Source organism: Cuculus canorus, chromosome 1, assembly GCF_017976375.1.
Source record: "Cuculus canorus isolate bCucCan1 chromosome 1, bCucCan1.pri, whole genome shotgun sequence".
NCBI classification, from domain to species: Eukaryota; Metazoa; Chordata; class Aves; order Cuculiformes; family Cuculidae; genus Cuculus; species Cuculus canorus.
The window spans coordinates 207,781,172-207,803,371 of NC_071401.1; the positions used below are offsets into that span (position 1 = coordinate 207,781,172).

The 22,200-nt window shown below is 55.7% G+C and overlaps 1 protein-coding gene across 1 annotated transcript in view; it reads right to left on the reverse strand.

The window, feature by feature from the left end:
* Positions 1-22,200, reverse strand: part of SBF1 (SET binding factor 1) — a 109,844-nt gene that overhangs the window by 33,658 nt on the left and 53,986 nt on the right. The window contains exons 18-23 of the mRNA XM_054069688.1: positions 21,683-21,855; positions 8,287-8,360; positions 7,973-8,168; positions 5,805-5,932; positions 5,019-5,194; positions 196-335 (exon numbers count right to left, since the gene is read on the reverse strand). Of these exons, the coding sequence (XP_053925663.1) occupies positions 196-335; positions 5,019-5,194; positions 5,805-5,932; positions 7,973-8,168; positions 8,287-8,360; positions 21,683-21,855 (887 nt within the window). The remainder of the gene's footprint in view (positions 1-195; positions 336-5,018; positions 5,195-5,804; positions 5,933-7,972; positions 8,169-8,286; positions 8,361-21,682; positions 21,856-22,200) is intronic.

A 22,200-nucleotide genomic window follows, 5' to 3' on the forward strand; every position in this document is an offset into this window, starting at 1 on the left:
AGAGAGGAGATGGTGGGGATGGAGACATCTCCATAGGGATCCCAGAGAGGAGATGGTGGGGATGGAGACATCTCCATAGGGATCCAACCCAACCCAACCCAACTCAACCCAAGTCCTCTCCCACCAGGAGAGGCTCCATGGAAGGTCCCATCTGACGCCCTCTCCCCTCCGTTCCCCCCCCGGAGGTGTCCCCACCTGCGATGTCGTCCTCGTGGTCCTCGGGGAGGTGGTGGCCGCCCCTCTGCTCCCACGGCGGTGGAGTGTATTTCTTTCTGGTCACGTACTGACGGCCGATGGTCCTCTTGGCGTTCTTCACCAGGTTTTTGGAGAGGGTCCTGGAGCCCAACGAGAAGTTGAGGGTCAGCGGAAGCTCCTCAGGAACCACCGCAGCTCAACGTGAGAAACATCGCCAGGACCTCATGGGCATCACCATCGCGAGGACCTCATGGACATCATCATCTCGAGGACCTCATGGACATCACCATCTCAAGGACCTCATGATCATCACCATCTCAAGGACCTCACGGTCATCACCATATCGAGGACCTCACATCACTATCTCGAGGACCTCATGGTCATCATCATCTCATGGACCTCACGGTTATCACCATCTCAAGGACCTCACGGTGATCATTATCCTGAGGGCCTCCTGGTCATCATCATCTCAAGGGCCTCACGATTATCATCATCTCGAGTACCTCACAGTTATCACCATCTCAAGGACCTCATGGTCATCATCATCTCGAGGACCTCATCATCATCACCATCTCGAGGACCTCACGGTCATCACCATCTCGAGGACCTCACAGTCATCACCATCTCGAGGACCTCACGGTCATCATCATCTCGAGGGCCTCATCATCATCACCATCTCGAGGACCTCACGGGCGTCATTGTCTCGAGGACCTCACGGTCATCAACATCTCAAGGACCTCATGGTCATCATCGTCTCAAGAACGTCACAATCATCACTATCTCAAAGACCTCACGGTCATCACCATCTCGAGGACCTCATCATCATCACCATCTCGAGAACCTCACGGTCATCACTGTCTCAAGGACTTCATGACCATCACCATCTCGAGGACTTCACAGTCATCATCGTCTCAAGGACCTCATGGTCATTACCATGTGAAGGACCTCACAGTCATCATCATCTCGAGGACATCAGAGCCATTACCATCTCGAGGACCTCACGGTCATCACTGTCTCGAGGACCTCATGACTATCATCGTCTCAAAGACCTCATGATCATCACCATCTCGAGGACCTCAGAGTCATCATCATCTCAAGGACCTCATGAACATCATCATCTCAAGGACCTCACAGTCATCACTGTCTCGAGGACCTCATGAACATCTCAAGGACCTCACAGTCATCACCATCTCAAGGACCTCACGGTCATCACCATCTCAAGGACCTCACAGCCATCACCATCTCGAGGACCTCATGGTCATCACCATCTCGAGGACCTCAGAGTCATCATCATCTCAAGGACCTCATGAACATCATCATCTCAAGGACCTCACAGCCATCACCATCTCGAGGACCTCATGAACATCTCAAGGACCTCACAGTCATCACCATCTCAAGGACCTCACGGTCATCATCTCAAGGACCCCACGGTCATCATCATCTCAAGGACCTCACAATCATCACTGTCTTGAGGACCTCATGATCATCATCCTCTCGAGGACCTCACGGTCATCACTGTCTCGAGGACCTCATGAACATCTCAAGGACCTCAGAGTCATCACCATCTCGAGGACCTCACAATCATCACTATCTCAAGGATCTCACGGTCATCACCATCTCAAGGACCTCACGGTCATCACCATCTCAAGGACCTCACGGACATCATCATCTCAAGGACCTCAGTCATCACCATCTTGAGGACCTCATGGACATCGTCATCTTGAGGACCTCAGGGTCATCATTATCTCAAGGACCTCATGGTCATCACTGTCTCAAAGACCTCATCATCATCATCATCTCAAGGACCTCATCATCATCGTATCGAGGACCTCATGGTCATCATCATCTCATGGACCTCACGGTAATCATCGTCTCGAGGACCTCATGATCATCACTATCTCAAGGACCTCACGGTCATCACCGTCTCGAGGACCTCATGACCATCATCATCTAAAGGACCTCGTGGTCATTACCATGCGAAGGACCTCATCACCATCACCATCTCGAGGACCTCACGGTCATCACCATCTCAAAGATCTCTCAATCATCATCATCTCGAGGACCTCACAGTTATCACTATCTCAAGGACCTCATGATCATCATCCTCTCGAGGACCTCACGGACATCACTGTCTCAAGGACTTCATGAACATCTCAAGGACCTCAGAGTCATCACCATCTCAAGGACCCCACAATCATCACTGTCTCCAGGATCTCATGACCATCATTGTCTCAAGGACCTCACAGTCACCATCTCGAGGACCTCATGATCATCACCATCTCAAGAACCTCACAATCATCATCATCTCGAGGACCTCACAGTCATCATCATCTCAAGGACCTCATGGTCATCACTATCTTGAGGACCTCATCATCATCACCATCTCAGGGACCTCATGGTCATCATCACTATCTCAAAGACCTCATCATCATCACCATCTCGAGGACCTCACAGTCATCACCATCTCGAGGACATCAGAGCCATTACCATCTCAAGGACCTCACGGTCATCACTGTCTCGAGGACCTCATGACCATCATCGTCTCAAAGACCTCATGATCATCACCATCTCGAGGACCTCAGAGTCATCTTCATCTCAAGGACCTCATGAACGTCATCATCTCAAGGACCTCACAGCCATCACCATCTCGAGGACCTCATGAACATCTCAAGGACCTCACAGTCATCACCATCTCAAGGACCTCACGGTCATCATCTCAAGGACCCCACGGTCATCATCATCTCAAGGACCTCACAATCATCACTGTCTTGAGGACCTCATGATCATCATCCTCTCGAGGACCTCACGGTCATCACTGTCTCGAGGACCTCATGAACATCTCAAGGACCTCAGAGTCATCACCATCTCGAGGACCTCATCATCATCACCATCTCAAGGACCTCATGGTCATCACCATCTCAAGGACCTCACGATCATCACTGTCTCGAGGACCTCATGACCATCATCGTCTCAAGGATTTCAGAGTCATCACCATCTTGAGGACCTCAGAGTCATCATCATCTCAAGGACCTCATGATCATCATCATCTCGAAGACCTCACAATCATCACCATCTCAAGGACCTCACAGTCATCACCATCTCGAGGACCTCATGAACATCATCATCTCAAGGACCTCATCATCATCGTATCGAGGACCTCATGGTCATCATCGTCTCAAGGACCTCACGGTTACCACCAACTCAAGGACCTCATGGTCATTACCACGTGAAGGACCTCATGAACCTCACCATCTCAAGGACCTCATGGTCATCACCATCTTGAGGACCTCATCATCATCACCATCTCAGGGACCTCATGATCATCATCACTATCTCAAAGACCTCCTCATCATCACCATCTCGAGAACCTCACGGTCATCACTGTCTCAAGGACTTCATGACCATCACCATCTCGAGGACTTCACAGTCATCACCATCTCAAGGACTTCATGGTCATTACCATGTGAAGGACCTCACAGTCATCATCATCTCAAGGACCTCACGGTCATCACCATCTCAAGGACCTCATGATCATCATCACTATCTCAAAGACCTCATGAACATCACCATCTCAAGGACCTCACAGCCATCACCATCTCGAGGACCTCATGGTCATCACCATCTCGAGGACCTCACGATCATCACCATCTAAAGGACCTCGTGGTCATTACCATGTGAAGGACCTCACGGTCATCATCATCTCAAGGACCTCATGATCATCACCATCTCAAGAACCTCACGGTCATCACCATCTCAAGGACCTCATGATGATCACCATCTCGAGGACCTCACGGTCATCACCATCTCAAGGACCTCATGATGATCACCATCTCGAGGACCTCACGGTCATCATCATCTCAAGGACCTCATGGTCATTACTATCTCGAGGACCTCCTCATCATCACCATCTCAGGGACCTCATGAACATCATCATCTCAAGGACCTCATCATCATCGTATTGAGGACCTCATGGTCATCATCATCTCAAGGACCTCACGGTTACCACCATCTCAAGGACCTCAGAGTCATCACCATCTCGAGGACCTCACGGTCACCATCTCCAGGACCTCAAGATCATCACCATCTCGAGGACCTCACAATCACCACCATCTCAAGGACCTCAGAGTCATCACCATCTCAAGGACCCCACGGTCACCACCATCTCACGGGAGGACCTTGAGATGTTGGCGGAGGTCTGGCAGCGGCCAACGAAGGTGGAGAAGGGGTTGGAGAAGGGTCTGAGGAGCACCTGAGGGACCTTTTGGGAGGTGCAGTCTGGAGAAGAGGAGGTTGAGAGGAGACCTCCTCCTCACCTCCAACTCCCCGGAAGGAGATTGGACCGCGGTGGGGTCGATGTCTCCTCCCTGGGAACCACCATGGGCCGAGAGGAGATGACCTCAAGAAGGACCACCAGAAGGTTTCCTTCATCCAAAGGCTCCTCAACCCCTACGGAAGCGCCACCGGTGGTGTCTCCACCCCTGGAGGTCCTTCGAAGATGAGGAGAGATTCCCTTTGGGGACACAAAGCGGTGATGGACTTCTCAGGGATGGATCTCCCCTTGGATTTGAGGACCTTTAAGGTCTTCTCCAACCAAACCCATTCTTTCTTCTCCCAATCCCACCCCATTCCCAACTCCAACCTGGGAGTCACCTCCCCTTCCCAGAAGAACCTTCTCGAGGTGGACCTTTGCCCTCCACCTCCTCAGGGGTTCCTCCACCGCTTCCCACGAGCTCCGCGTGAGGACCACGAAGAGGTGGAGAAGCTCTGAGGATCTCCAAGGGAGGTTCAAAGACCTCCCAGGAGGTCTTCTCCACCGTAGGTACCTGAGGGAAGGGTTCTTCTCCTTGGCCTTGGGCTGCATGGCCTCCTTGGCCCATTGGCCAACGGTGAAGGCGAAGGTCCCCCGAACGTCTTGAGGGTAACGAAGCTTATGGAGATGTTTCCGGAAGATCTCAGCGCTCTCTGAAGCCACTTCTTCATCGAAGGCGATCTTCAACAGCTACGGAAGGAGGAGGAGATGGTGGTGGGGTTGGGGACCCATGGGTGGAGCGAAAGACCTCAGAAGGGTTCTTCCAACTCAGATCTCCTCCAAACTATGGGCAGAACATGGACCTCTCCCACCTTCTCCACCTCCAGAAGGCTCTCAGAGGTGGAGAACGCATCCAACCTCCTCCATGAGGGACATCTCCCTCTGCTTTGGGTCTCCTCCTCCACGTTCTGCTCCAAACTATGGGCAGAACCACCTCTGAGGAGGACCTCTCCCACCGTCTCCACCTCCAGAAGGTTCTCAGAGGTGGAGAACGCATCCAATCTCCTCCGTGAGGGACATCTCCCCCTGCTTTGGGTCTCCTCCTCCACGTTCTGCTCCAAACATGGGCAGAACCACCTCTGAGGAGGACCTGTGAGGACCTCTCCCACCTTCTCCACCTCCAGAAGGCTCTCAAAGGTGGAGAACGCATCCAATCTCCTCCGTGAGGGACATCTCCCTCTGCTTTGGGTCTCCTCCTCCACGTTCTGCTCCAAACTATGGGCAGAACCACCTCTGAGGAGGACCACTGAGGACCTCTCCCACCTCCTCCACCTCGCGAAGGTCCTCCCGAAGGTCTCACCTGGAAGGTGCAGGAGCGCAGCTGAAGTCCCTCCTGGAGGAAGGGATCCACCTGAGCCTGGAGAGTGATCTTCTTCTCTTTGGTCAACGAAGCGATGGGGAAGGACCGCACCACCACCTCCTCTCCAACTGAGGACCACGAGGAGAAGACCTCAACTCTGTCCTCCACTCCGTCTCCACTCAACTCTTCCCTCCACTCCACCTCCACTCAACTCCTGGAGTGGAGAACCCATCCCACCTCCTCCATGAGGAACATCTCCCCCTCCTTTGTGTCTCCTCCTCCACGTTCTCCTCCAACCCATGGGGAGAACCCCCACTGAGGAGGACCTCTGAGGACCTCTCACCCCTTCTCCCCCTCCAGAAGGTCCTCAGAGGTGGAGATCCCATCCCACCTCCTCCATGAGGGACACCTCCACCTCCTTTGTGTCCCCTCCTCCACGTTCTGCTCCAACCCATGGACAGAACCTCCTCTGAGGAGGACCTCTGAGGACCCCTCACCCCTTCTCCCCCTCCAGAAGGTCCTCAGAGGTGGAGAACCCATCCCACCTCCTCCGTGAGGAACATCTCCCCCTCCTTTGTGTCTCCTCCTCCACCCCATGGGCAGAACCTCCTCTGAGGAGGACCTCTGAGGACCCCTCAGCCCTTCTCCCCCTCCTGAAGGTCCCTAGAGGTGTAGATCCCATCCCACCTCCTCCGTGTGGAACATGTCCCCCATCTTTGTGTCCTCTCCTCCACGTTCTCCTCCACCCCATGGGCAGAACCCTCTCTGAGGAGGACCTCTGAGGACCTCTCACCCCTTCTCCCCCTCCCAAAGGTCCTCAGAGGTGGAGAACCCATCCCACCTCCTCCATGAGGAACATCTCCCCCTCCTTTGTGTCCCCTCCTCCACGTTCTCCTCCACCCCGTGAGCAGAACCCCCTCTGAGGAGGACCTCTGAGGACCTCTCACCCCTTCTCCCCCTCCAGAAGGTCCTCAGAGGTGGAGATCCCATCCCACCTCCTCCATGAGGGACACCTCCCCCTCCTTTGTGTCCCCTCCTCCACGTTCTCCTCCACCCCATGAGCAGAACCCCTTCTGAGGAGGACGTCTGAGGACCCCTCAGCCCTTCTCCACCTCCAGAAGGTTCTCAAGGGTGGAGAACGCATCCAACGTCCTCCGTGAGGGACATCTCCCTCTGCTTTGGGTCTCCTCCTCCACGTTCTGCTCCAAACTATGGGGAGAACCCCCTCTGAGGAGGACCTCTGAGGACCCCTCAGCCCTTCTCCCCCTCCCGGAGGTCCTCAGAGGTGGAGATCCCATCCCACCTCCTCCGTGAGGGACATCTCCCCCTCCTTTGTGTCCCCTCCTCCACGTTCTGCTCCAAACTATGGGCAGAACCACCTCTGAGGAGGACCTCTGAGGACCCCTCAGCCCTTCTCCACCTCCAGAAGGTTCTCAAGGGTGGAGAACGCATCCAACGTCCTCCGTGAGGGACATCTCCCCCTGCTTTGGGTCTCCTCCTCCACCCCATGGGCATAACCCCCTCTGAGGAGGACCTCTGAGGACCTCTCAGCCCTTCTCCCCCTCCAGAAGGTCCTCAGAGGTGGAGATCCCATCCCACCTCCTCCTTGAGGAACATCTCCCCCTCCTTTGCGTCCCCTCCTCCACCCCATGGGCAGAACCCCCTCTGAGGAGGACCTCTCACCCCTTCTCCCCCTCCAGAAGGTCCTCAGAGGTGGAGAACCCATCCCACCTCCTCCTTGAGGAACATCTCCCCCTCCTTTGTGTCTCCTCCTCCACCCCATGAGCAGAACCCCCTCTGAGGAGGACCTCTGAGGACCCCTCAGCCCTTCTCCACCTCCAGAAGGTTCTCAAGGGTGGAGAACGCATCCAACGTCCTCTGTGAGGAACATCTCCCCCTCCTTTGCGTCCCCTCCTCCACCCCATGAGCAGAACCCCTTCTGAGGAGGACTTCTGAGGACCCCTCAGCCCTTCTCCCCCTCCAGAAGGTCCTCAGAGGTGGAGAACCCATCCCACCTCCTCCGTGAGGAACATCTCCCCCTCCTTTGCGTCCCCTCCTCCACCCCATGGGCATAACCCCCTCTGAGGAGGACCTCTGAGGACCCCTCACCCCTTCTCCCCCCTCCCGGAGGTCCTCAGAGGTGGAGGTGAAGGCCACGACCTTCTCACCCAGGGGGTCGGTGGGAGTCCCTTTGAAGATGATGCGATAGGTGGTGAGGAACACCGCTCCTTCCGCCGGGAGCAGTGGTGGACCTCCAAGAGGACCTCCGGCGCCTTCTTCTCGGCCGTCGGGGAGGAGGAACCCCCGGAGGCCCTCCAGGACGCACTCTTCGCCCACCAAAAGGTTGGGACGGAGGAGCTTCGGCTGCAGAAGATGGAGAAGAAGACGTTGAGGGCCATGGAGAGGTGAGGAGAGGACATCTGAGGGGTAAAGGGGAGGAGGAGCGCCGTTCCACCACCATGGATGGAGGTGGGAATGGTACCTTCTGGATGGGGGGGAGGCGGCGGCTCTCGCGGTGGACGGCGTCCAAGGTCTCAATGTGCATCTGAACGATGTCTGAGGGACACGGGAGAGCGGCGCCGTCACCCACGGATCCATCGGCACTCAACTCCATCTCCATCTCCACTCCACTCCACTCCACTCCATCTCCACTCCATCTCCACTCCATCTCCACTCCATCTCCACTCCATCTCCACTCCTCTCCACTCCACTCCATCTCCACTCCACTCCATCTCCACTCCATCTCCACTCCATCTCCACTCCATCTCCACTCCATCTCCATCTCCACTCCATCTCCACTCCATCTCCACTCCATCTCCACTCCATCTCCACTCCTCTCCACTCCACTCCATCTCCACTCCACTCCATCTCCACTCCATCTCCACTCCATCTCCACTCCATCTCCATCTCCACTCCATCTCCACTCCATCTCCATCTCCACTCCATCTCCACTCCACTCCACTCCATCTCCATCTCCACTCCATCTCCACTCCATCTCCACTCCATCTCCACTCCACTCCACTCCATCTCCACTCCACTCCATCTCCACTCCATCTCCACTCCATCTCCATCTCCACTCCATCTCCACTCCATCTCCATCTCCACTCCATCTCCACTCCATCTCCACTCCATCTCCACTCCACTCCACTCCACTCCATCTCCACTCCACTCCATCTCCACTCCATCTCCACTCCACTCCATCTCCACTCCATCTCCACTCCATCTCCACTCCACTCCATCTCCACTCCATCTCCACTCCATCTCCATCTCCACTCCATCTCCACTCCATCTCCACTCCACTCCATCTCCACTCCATCTCCACTCCATCTCCATCTCCACTCCATCTCCACTCCATCTCCATCTCCACTCCATCTCCACTCCATCTCCATCTCCACTCCATCTCCACTCCACTCCATCTCCACTCCATCTCCACTCCATCTCCATCTCCACTCCATCTCCACTCCATCTCCACTCCATCTCCACTCCACCTCCACTCCACTCCACTCCACTCCATCTCCACTCCACTCCATCTCCACTCCATCTCCACTCCACTCCATCTCCACTCCATCTCCACTCCATCTCCACTCCACTCCATCTCCACTCCATCTCCACTCCATCTCCACTCCATCTCCACTCCACTCCATCTCCACTCCATCTCCACTCCATCTCCATCTCCACTCCATCTCCACTCCACTCCACTCCATCTCCACTCCATCTCCACTCCACTCCACTCCACTCCATCTCCACTCCACTCCATCTCCACTCCATCTCCACTCCATCTCCATCTCCACTCCATCTCCACTCCACTCCACTCCATCTCCACTCCATCTCCACTCCACTCCACTCCACTCCATCTCCACTCCACTCCATCTCCACTCCATCTCCACTCCATCTCCACTCCACCTCCACTCCACTCCACTCCACTCCATCTCCACTCCACTCCATCTCCACTCCATCTCCACTCCACTCCATCTCCACTCCATCTCCACTCCATCTCCACTCCACTCCATCTCCACTCCATCTCCACTCCACTCCACTCCATCTCCACTCCACTCCATCTCCACTCCACTCCATCTCCACTCCATCTCCACTCCATCTCCACTCCACTCCATCTCCACTCCATCTCCACTCCACTCCATCTCCACTCCACTCCATCTCCACTCCATCTCCACTCCACCTCCACTCCACCTCCACTCCATCTCCACTCCATCTCCACTCCACTCCATCTCCACTCCACTCCATCTCCATCTCCACTCCATCTCCACTCCACCTCCACTCCATCTCCACTCCATCTCCACTCCACTCCATCTCCACTCCACTCCATCTCCATCTCCACTCCATCTCCATCTCCACTCCACTCCATCTCCACTCCACTCCATCTCCATCTCCACTCCATCTCCACTCCACTCCACTCCATCTCCACTCCACTCCATCTCCACTCCACTCCACTCCATCTCCACTCCATCTCCACTCCACTCCATCTCCATCTCCACTCCACTCCACTCCACTCCATCTCCACTCCATCTCCACTCCACTCCACTCCATCTCCATCTCCACTCCATCTCCACTCCATCTCCACTCCATCTCCACTCCACCTCCACTCCACTCCATCTCCACTCCATCTCCACTCCACTCCATCTCCACTCCATCTCCACTCCACTCCATCTCCACTCCACTCCATCTCCACTCCACTCCACTCCACTCCACTCCATCTCCACTCCATCTCCATCTCCACTCCATCTCCACTCCATCTCCACTCCACTCCATCTCCACTCCACTCCATCTCCACTCCACTCCATCTCCACTCCATCTCCACTCCATCTCCACTCCACTCCATCTCCACTCCACTCCACTCCACTCCATCTCCACTCCATCTCCACTCCACTCCATCTCCACTCCACTCCATCTCCACTCCACTCCAGTCCATCTCCACTCCACTCCACTCCATCTCCACTCCATCTCCACTCCACTCCATCTCCACTCCACTCCATCTCCATCTCCACTCCATCTCCACTCCACTCCATCTCCACTCCATCTCCACTCCACTCCACTCCATCTCCACTCCACTCCATCTCCACTCCATCTCCACTCCACTCCACTCCATCTCCACTCCACTCCACTCCACTCCATCTCCACTCCATCTCCATCTCCACTCCATCTCCACTCCATCTCCATCTCCACTCCATCTCCACTCCACTCCATCTCCACTCCACTCCACTCCACTCCATCTCCACTCCACTCCATCTCCACTCCATCTCCACTCCATCTCCACTCCACTCCATCTCCACTCCATCTCCACTCCATCTCCACTCCACTCCATCTCCACTCCACTCCACTCCACTCCATCTCCACTCCATCTCCATCTCCACTCCATCTCCACTCCATCTCCATCTCCACTCCATCTCCACTCCACTCCATCTCCACTCCACTCCATCTCCACTCCATCTCCACTCCATCTCCATCTCCACTCCATCTCCACTCCACTCCATCTCCACTCCACTCCACTCCACTCCATCTCCACTCCACTCCATCTCCACTCCATCTCCACTCCATCTCCACTCCACTCCATCTCCATCTCCACTCCATCTCCACTCCACTCCATCTCCACTCCATCTCCACTCCATCTCCATCTCCACTCCACTCCACTCCACTCCATCTCCACTCCACTCCATCTCCACTCCATCTCCACTCCATCTCCACTCCACCTCCACTCCACTCCATCTCCACTCCACTCCATCTCCACTCCATCTCCATCTCCACTCCATCTCCACTCCATCTCCACTCCACTCCATCTCCACTCCACTCCATCTCCACTCCACTCCATCTCCACTCCATCTCCACTCCACTCCACTCCATCTCCACTCCATCTCCACTCCACTCCATCTCCATCTCCACTCCACTCCACTCCATCTCCACTCCATCTCCACTCCATCTCCACTCCATCTCCACTCCACCTCCACTCCACTCCACTCCATCTCCACTCCATCTCCACTCCATCTCCACTCCATCTCCACTCCACTCCATCTCCACTCCATCTCCACTCCATCTCCACTCCACTCCATCTCCACTCCACTCCATCTCCACTCCACTCCATCTCCACTCCATCTCCACTCCATCTCCACTCCACTCCATCTCCACTCCACTCCACTCCACTCCACTCCATCTCCACTCCATCTCCACTCCACTCCATCTCCACTCCACTCCATCTCCACTCCACTCCAGTCCATCTCCACTCCATCTCCACTCCATCTCCACTCCACTCCATCTCCACTCCATCTCCACTCCACTCCATCTCCACTCCACTCCATCTCCACTCCACTCCACTCCACTCCATCTCCACTCCACTCCATCTCCACTCCATCTCCACTCCATCTCCACTCCACTCCATCTCCACTCCATCTCCACTCCATCTCCACTCCACTCCATCTCCACTCCACTCCACTCCACTCCATCTCCACTCCATCTCCATCTCCACTCCATCTCCACTCCATCTCCATCTCCACTCCATCTCCACTCCACTCCATCTCCACTCCACTCCATCTCCACTCCATCTCCACTCCATCTCCATCTCCACTCCATCTCCACTCCACTCCATCTCCACTCCACTCCACTCCACTCCATCTCCACTCCACTCCATCTCCACTCCATCTCCACTCCATCTCCACTCCACTCCATCTCCATCTCCACTCCATCTCCACTCCACTCCATCTCCACTCCATCTCCACTCCATCTCCATCTCCACTCCACTCCACTCCACTCCATCTCCACTCCACTCCATCTCCACTCCATCTCCACTCCATCTCCACTCCACCTCCACTCCACTCCATCTCCACTCCACTCCATCTCCACTCCATCTCCATCTCCACTCCATCTCCACTCCATCTCCACTCCACTCCATCTCCACTCCACTCCATCTCCACTCCACTCCATCTCCACTCCATCTCCACTCCACTCCACTCCATCTCCACTCCATCTCCACTCCACTCCATCTCCATCTCCACTCCACTCCACTCCATCTCCACTCCATCTCCACTCCATCTCCACTCCATCTCCACTCCACCTCCACTCCACTCCACTCCATCTCCACTCCATCTCCACTCCATCTCCACTCCATCTCCACTCCACTCCATCTCCACTCCATCTCCACTCCATCTCCACTCCACTCCATCTCCACTCCACTCCATCTCCACTCCACTCCATCTCCACTCCATCTCCACTCCATCTCCACTCCATCTCCACTCCATCTCCACTCCACTCCACTCCACTCCACTCCATCTCCACTCCATCTCCACTCCACTCCATCTCCACTCCACTCCATCTCCACTCCACTCCAGTCCATCTCCACTCCATCTCCACTCCATCTCCACTCCACTCCATCTCCACTCCATCTCCACTCCATTCCATCTCCACTCCACTCCATCTGCACTCCACTCCACTCCATCTCCACTCCACTCCAGTCCATCTCCACTCCATCTCCACTCCATCTCCACTCCACTCCATCTCCACTCCACTCCATCTCCACTCCACTCCATCTCCACTCCATCTCCACTCCATCTCCACTCCATCTCCACTCCACTCCATCTCCACTCCATCTCCACTCCATCTCCACTCCACTCCATCTCCACTCCACTCCATCTCCACTCCATCTCCACTCCATCTCCATCTCCACTCCACTCCATCTCCACTCCACTCCATCTCCACTCCATCTCCACTCCATCTCCACTCCACTCCATCTCCACTCCACTCCATCTCCACTCCACTCCATCTCCACTCCATCTCCACTCCATCTCCACTCCATCTCCACTCCATCTCCACTCCACTCCACTCCACTCCACTCCATCTCCACTCCATCTCCACTCCACTCCATCTCCACTCCACTCCATCTCCACTCCACTCCAGTCCATCTCCACTCCATCTCCACTCCATCTCCACTCCACTCCATCTCCACTCCATCTCCACTCCATTCCATCTCCACTCCACTCCATCTGCACTCCACTCCACTCCATCTCCACTCCACTCCAGTCCATCTCCACTCCATCTCCACTCCATCTCCACTCCACTCCATCTCCACTCCACTCCATCTCCACTCCACTCCATCTCCACTCCATCTCCACTCCATCTCCACTCCATCTCCACTCCACTCCATCTCCACTCCATCTCCACTCCATCTCCACTCCACTCCATCTCCACTCCATCTCCACTCCACTCCATCTCCACTCCACTCCATCTCCACTCCATCTCCACTCCATCTCCATCTCCACTCCACTCCATCTCCACTCCACTCCATCTCCACTCCATCTCCACTCCATCTCCATCTCCACTCCACTCCACTCCACTCCATCTCCACTCCACTCCATCTCCACTCCATCTCCACTCCATCTCCATCTCCACTCCACTCCACTCCACTCCATCTCCACTCCACCTCCACTCCACCTCCACTCCATCTCCACTCCATCTCCACTCCATCTCCACTCCACTCCATCTCCATCTCCACTCCATCTCCACTCCACTCCATCTCCACTCCATCTCCACTCCATCTCCATCTCCACTCCACTCCACTCCACTCCATCTCCACTCCACTCCATCTCCACTCCATCTCCACTCCATCTCCACTCCACCTCCACTCCACTCCATCTCCACTCCACTCCATCTCCACTCCATCTCCATCTCCACTCCATCTCCACTCCATCTCCACTCCACTCCATCTCCACTCCACTCCATCTCCACTCCACTCCATCTCCACTCCATCTCCACTCCACTCCACTCCATCTCCACTCCATCTCCACTCCACTCCATCTCCATCTCCACTCCACTCCACTCCATCTCCACTCCATCTCCACTCCATCTCCACTCCATCTCCACTCCACCTCCACTCCACTCCACTCCATCTCCACTCCATCTCCACTCCATCTCCACTCCATCTCCACTCCACTCCATCTCCACTCCATCTCCACTCCATCTCCACTCCACTCCATCTCCACTCCACTCCATCTCCACTCCACTCCATCTCCACTCCATCTCCACTCCATCTCCACTCCACTCCATCTCCACTCCACTCCACTCCACTCCACTCCATCTCCACTCCATCTCCACTCCACTCCATCTCCACTCCACTCCATCTCCACTCCACTCCAGTCCATCTCCACTCCATCTCCACTCCATCTCCACTCCACTCCATCTCCACTCCACTCCATCTCCACTCCACTCCATCTCCACTCCATCTCCACTCCATCTCCACTCCATCTCCACTCCACTCCATCTCCACTCCATCTCCACTCCATCTCCACTCCACTCCATCTCCACTCCATCTCCACTCCACTCCATCTCCACTCCATCTCCACTCCACCTCCACTCCACCTCCACTCCATCTCCACTCCATCTCCACTCCACTCCATCTCCACTCCACTCCATCTCCATCTCCACTCCATCTCCACTCCACTCCATCTCCACTCCATCTCCACTCCACTCCACTCCATCTCCACTCCATCTCCACTCCACTCCACTCCACTCCACTCCATCTCCACTCCATCTCCACTCCACTCCACTCCATCTCCACTCCATCTCCACTCCATCTCCATCTCCACTCCATCTCCACTCCATCTCCACTCCATCTCCACTCCACCTCCACTCCACTCCACTCCACTCCATCTCCACTCCACTCCATCTCCACTCCATCTCCACTCCACTCCATCTCCACTCCATCTCCACTCCATCTCCACTCCACTCCATCTCCACTCCATCTCCACTCCACTCCATCTCCACTCCATCTCCACTCCACTCCATCTCCATCTCCACTCCATCTCCACTCCACTCCATCTCCACTCCACTCCATCTCCACTCCATCTCCACTCCACTCCATCTCCACTCCACTCCATCTCCACTCCATCTCCACTCCACTCCATCTCCACTCCATCTCCACTCCACCTCCACTCCACCTCCACTCCATCTCCACTCCATCTCCACTCCACTCCATCTCCACTCCACTCCATCTCCATCTCCACTCCATCTCCACTCCACTCCATCTCCACTCCATCTCCACTCCACTCCACTCCATCTCCACTCCATCTCCACTCCACTCCACTCCACTCCATCTCCACTCCATCTCCACTCCACTCCACTCCATCTCCACTCCATCTCCACTCCATCTCCATCTCCACTCCATCTCCACTCCATCTCCACTCCATCTCCACTCCACCTCCACTCCACTCCACTCCACTCCATCTCCACTCCACTCCATCTCCACTCCATCTCCACTCCACTCCATCTCCACTCCATCTCCACTCCACTCCACTCCACTCCACTCCATCTCCACTCCATCTCCACTCCACTCCATCTCCACTCCACTCCATCTCCACTCCACTCCAGTCCATCTCCACTCCATCTCCACTCCATCTCCACTCCACTCCATCTCCACTCCATCTCCACTCCATTCCATCTCCACTCCACTCCATCTGCACTCCACTCCACTCCATCTCCACTCCACTCCAGTCCATCTCCACTCCATCTCCACTCCATCTCCACTCCACTCCATCTCCACTCCACTCCATCTCCACTCCACTCCATCTCCACTCCATCTCCACTCCATCTCCACTCCATCTCCACTCCACTCCATCTCCACTCCATCTCCACTCCATCTCCACTCCACTCCATCTCCACTCCATCTCCACTCCACTCCATCTCCACTCCATCTCCACTCCACCTCCACTCCACCTCCACTCCATCTCCACTCCATCTCCACTCCACTCCATCTCCACTCCACTCCATCTCCATCTCCACTCCATCTCCACTCCACTCCATCTCCACTCCACTCCACTCCACTCCATCTCCACTCCACTCCATCTCCACTCCATCTCCACTCCATCTCCACTCCACTCCATCTCCATCTCCACTCCATCTCCACTCCACTCCACTCCACTCCATCTCCACTCCACTCCATCTCCACTCCATCTCCACTCCATCTCCACTCCACCTCCACTCCACTCCATCTCCACTCCACTCCATCTCCACTCCATCTCCATCTCCACTCCATCTCCACTCCATCTCCACTCCACTCCATCTCCACTCCACTCCATCTCCACTCCACTCCATCTCCACTCCATCTCCACTCCACTCCACTCCATCTCCACTCCATCTCCACTCCACTCCATCTCCATCTCCACTCCACTCCACTCCATCTCCACTCCATCTCCACTCCATCTCCACTCCATCTCCACTCCACCTCCACTCCACTCCACTCCATCTCCACTCCATCTCCACTCCATCTCCACTCCATCTCCACTCCACTCCATCTCCACTCCATCTCCACTCCATCTCCACTCCACTCCATCTCCACTCCACTCCATCTCCACTCCACTCCATCTCCACTCCATCTCCACTCCATCTCCACTCCACTCCATCTCCACTCCACTCCACTCCACTCCACTCCATCTCCACTCCATCTCCACTCCACTCCATCTCCACTCCACTCCATCTCCACTCCACTCCAGTCCATCTCCACTCCATCTCCACTCCATCTCCACTCCACTCCATCTCCACTCCACTCCATCTCCACTCCATCTCCACTCCATTCCATCTCCACTCCACTCCATCTGCACTCCACTCCACTCCATCTCCACTCCACTCCAGTCCATCTCCACTCCATCTCCACTCCATCTCCACTCCACTCCATCTCCACTCCACTCCATCTCCACTCCACTCCATCTCCACTCCATCTCCACTCCATCTCCACTCCATCTCCACTCCACTCCATCTCCACTCCATCTCCACTCCATCTCCACTCCACTCCATCTCCACTCCATCTCCACTCCACTCCATCTCCACTCCATCTCCACTCCACCTCCACTCCACCTCCACTCCATCTCCACTCCATCTCCACTCCACTCCATCTCCACTCCACTCCATCTCCATCTCCACTCCATCTCCACTCCACTCCATCTCCACTCCATCTCCACTCCACTCCACTCCATCTCCACTCCATCTCCACTCCACTCCACTCCACTCCATCTCCACTCCATCTCCACTCCACTCCACTCCATCTCCACTCCATCTCCACTCCATCTCCATCTCCACTCCATCTCCACTCCATCTCCACTCCATCTCCACTCCACCTCCACTCCACTCCACTCCACTCCATCTCCACTCCACTCCATCTCCACTCCATCTCCACTCCACTCCATCTCCACTCCATCTCCACTCCACCTCCACTCCACTCCACTCCATCTCCACTCCATCTCCACTCCATCTCCACTCCACTCCATCTCCACTCCATCTCCACTCCACTCCACTCCACTCCATCTCCACTCCATCTCCACTCCACTCCATCTCCACTCCATCTCCACTCCATCTCCACTCCATCTCCACTCCATCTCCACTCCACTCCATCTCCACTCCATCTCCACTCCATCTCCACTCCACTCCATCTCCACTCCATCTCCACTCCATCTCCACTCCACTCCATCTCCACTCCACTCCACTCCACTCCATCTCCACTCCATCTCCACTCCACTCCATCTCCACTCCACTCCATCTCCACTCCACTCCAGTCCATCTCCACTCCACTCCACTCCATCTCCACTCCATCTCCACTCCACTCCATCTCCACTCCACTCCATCTCCATCTCCACTCCATCTCCACTCCACTCCATCTCCACTCCATCTCCACTCCACTCCACTCCATCTCCACTCCATCTCCACTCCACTCCACTCCATCTCCACTCCACTCCACTCCACTCCATCTCCACTCCATCTCCATCTCCACTCCATCTCCACTCCATCTCCATCTCCACTCCATCTCCACTCCACTCCATCTCCACTCCACTCCACTCCACTCCATCTCCACTCCACTCCATCTCCACTCCATCTCCACTCCATCTCCACTCCACTCCATCTCCACTCCATCTCCACTCCATCTCCACTCCACTCCATCTCCACTCCACTCCACTCCACTCCATCTCCACTCCATCTCCATCTCCACTCCATCTCCACTCCATCTCCATCTCCACTCCATCTCCACTCCACTCCATCTCCACTCCACTCCATCTCCACTCCATCTCCACTCCATCTCCATCTCCACTCCATCTCCACTCCACTCCATCTCCACTCCACTCCACTCCACTCCATCTCCACTCCACTCCATCTCCACTCCATCTCCACTCCATCTCCACTCCACTCCATCTCCATCTCCACTCCATCTCCACTCCACTCCATCTCCACTCCATCTCCACTCCATCTCCATCTCCACTCCACTCCACTCCACTCCATCTCCACTCCACTCCATCTCCACTCCATCTCCACTCCATCTCCACTCCACCTCCACTCCACTCCATCTCCACTCCACTCCATCTCCACTCCATCTCCATCTCCACTCCATCTCCACTCCATCTCCACTCCACTCCATCTCCACTCCACTCCATCTCCACTCCACTCCATCTCCACTCCATCTCCACTCCACTCCACTCCATCTCCACTCCATCTCCACTCCACTCCATCTCCATCTCCACTCCACTCCACTCCATCTCCACTCCATCTCCACTCCATCTCCACTCCATCTCCACTCCACCTCCACTCCACTCCACTCCATCTCCACTCCATCTCCACTCCATCTCCACTCCATCTCCACTCCACTCCATCTCCACTCCATCTCCACTCCATCTCCACTCCACTCCATCTCCACTCCACTCCATCTCCACTCCACTCCATCTCCACTCCATCTCCACTCCATCTCCACTCCACTCCATCTCCACTCCACTCCACTCCACTCCACTCCATCTCCACTCCATCTCCACTCCACTCCATCTCCACTCCACTCCATCTCCACTCCACTCCAGTCCATCTCCACTCCATCTCCACTCCATCTCCACTCCACTCCATCTCCACTCCATCTCCACTCCATTCCATCTCCACTCCACTCCATCTGCACTCCACTCCACTCCATCTCCACTCCACTCCAGTCCATCTCCACTCCATCTCCACTCCACTCCATCTCCACTCCATCTCCACTCCATCTCCACTCCACTCCATCTCCACTCCACTCCACTCCACTCCATCTCCACTCCATCTCCACTCCACTCCATCTCCACTCCACTCCATCTCCACTCCACTCCAGTCCATCTCCACTCCACTCCACTCCATCTCCACTCCATCTCCACTCCATCTCCACTCCACTCCATCTCCACTCCACTCCATCTCCACTCCACTCCATCTCCACTCCATCTCCACTCCATCTCCACTCCATCTCCACTCCACTCCATCTCCACTCCATCTCCACTCCATCTCCACTCCACTCCATCTCCACTCCATCTCCACTCCACTCCATCTCCACTCCATCTCCACTCCACCTCCACTCCACCTCCACTCCATCTCCACTCCATCTCCACTCCACTCCATCTCCACTCCACTCCATCTCCATCTCCACTCCATCTCCACTCCACTCCATCTCCACTCCATCTCCACTCCACTCCACTCCATCTCCACTCCATCTCCACTCCACTCCACTCCACTCCATCTCCACTCCATCTCCACTCCACTCCACTCCATCTCCACTCCATCTCCACTCCATCTCCATCTCCACTCCATCTCCACTCCATCTCCACTCCATCTCCACTCCACCTCCACTCCACTCCACTCCACTCCATCTCCACTCCACTCCATCTCCACTCCATCTCCACTCCACTCCATCTCCACTCCATCTCCACTCCACCTCCACTCCACTCCACTCCATCTCCACTCCATCTCCACTCCATCTCCACTCCACTCCATCTCCACTCCATCTCCACTCCACTCCACTCCACTCCATCTCCACTCCATCTCCACTCCACTCCATCTCCACTCCATCTCCACTCCATCTCCACTCCATCTCCACTCCATCTCCACTCCACTCCATCTCCACTCCATCTCCACTCCATCTCCACTCCACTCCATCTCCACTCCACTCCATCTCCACTCCACTCCACTCCACTCCACTCCATCTCCACTCCATCTCCACTCCATCTCCACTCCACTCCATCTCCACTCCATCTCCACTCCATCTCCACTCCACCTCCACTCCACTCCACTCCACTCCATCTCCACTCCACTCCATCTCCACTCCATCTCCACTCCACTCCATCTCCACTCCATCTCCACTCCACTCCATCTCCACTCCATCTCCACTCCACCTCCACTCCACTCCACTCCATCTCCACTCCATCTCCACTCCATCTCCACTCCACTCCATCTCCACTCCACCTCCACTCCATCTCCACTCCATCTCCACTCCACTCCATCTCCACTCCACTCCACTCCACTCCACTCCATCTCCACTCCATCTCCACTCCACTCCATCTCCACTCCATCTCCACTCCATCTCCACTCCATCTCCACTCCACTCCATCTCCACTCCATCTCCACTCCACTCCATCTCCACTCCATCTCCACTCCATCTCCACTCCATCTCCACTCCATCTCCACTCCACTCCATCTCCACTCCATCTCCACTCCATCTCCACTCCACTCCACTCCACTCCATCTCCACTCCATCTCCACTCCACTCCATCTCCACTCCACTCCATCTCCACTCCATCTCCACTCCATCTCCACTCCATCTCCACTCCATCTCCACTCCACTCCATCTCCACTCCACTCCATCTCCATCTCCACTCCACTCCATCTCCACTCCATCTCCACTCCATCTCCACTCCACTCCATCTCCACTCCATCTCCACTCCACTCCATCTCCACTCCACTCCACTCCATCTCCACTCCATCTCCACTCCATCTCCACTCCATCTCCACTCCATCTCCACTCCACTCCATCTCCATCTCCACTCCATCTCCACTCCATCTCCACTCCATCTCCACTCCACCTCCACTCCACTCCACTCATCCCGGGGGTTCCTCACCGGGGATCATCACGTGGAGCCCCTTCAGATGTTCGTTGGTGACTCCGCTCTCGGTGCACACTTTGTCCACGAAGCGGTTGATGAACCTCACGACGGCGTTGGCCACATCGGAGCTTTCGGCGTCCTCAAAGCCGCTCTCCGTATCGTAACTCTCCGCAACGCTCCCGGCGATGCTGCCCAGGAGAGGACAACCCCGTGAGGACATCTCCAGGAGACCTTCTGCTCTCCAGAGGGACCCAGGAGAGCTTTGGACCTCCAGAGGAACCCTGGAGAGCTTTGGACCTCCAGAGGGACCCAGGAGAGCTTTGGACCTCCAGAGGAACCCTGGAGAGCTTTGGACCTCCAGAGGAACCCTGGAGAGCTTTGGACCTCCAGAGGAACCCAGGAGAGCATTGGACCTCCAGAGGAACCCTGGAGAGCTTTGGACCTCCAGAGGAACCCTGGAGAGCTTTGGACCTCCAGAGGGACCCAGGAGAGCTTCGGACCTCCAGAGGAACCCAGGAGAGCTTCTGCTCTCC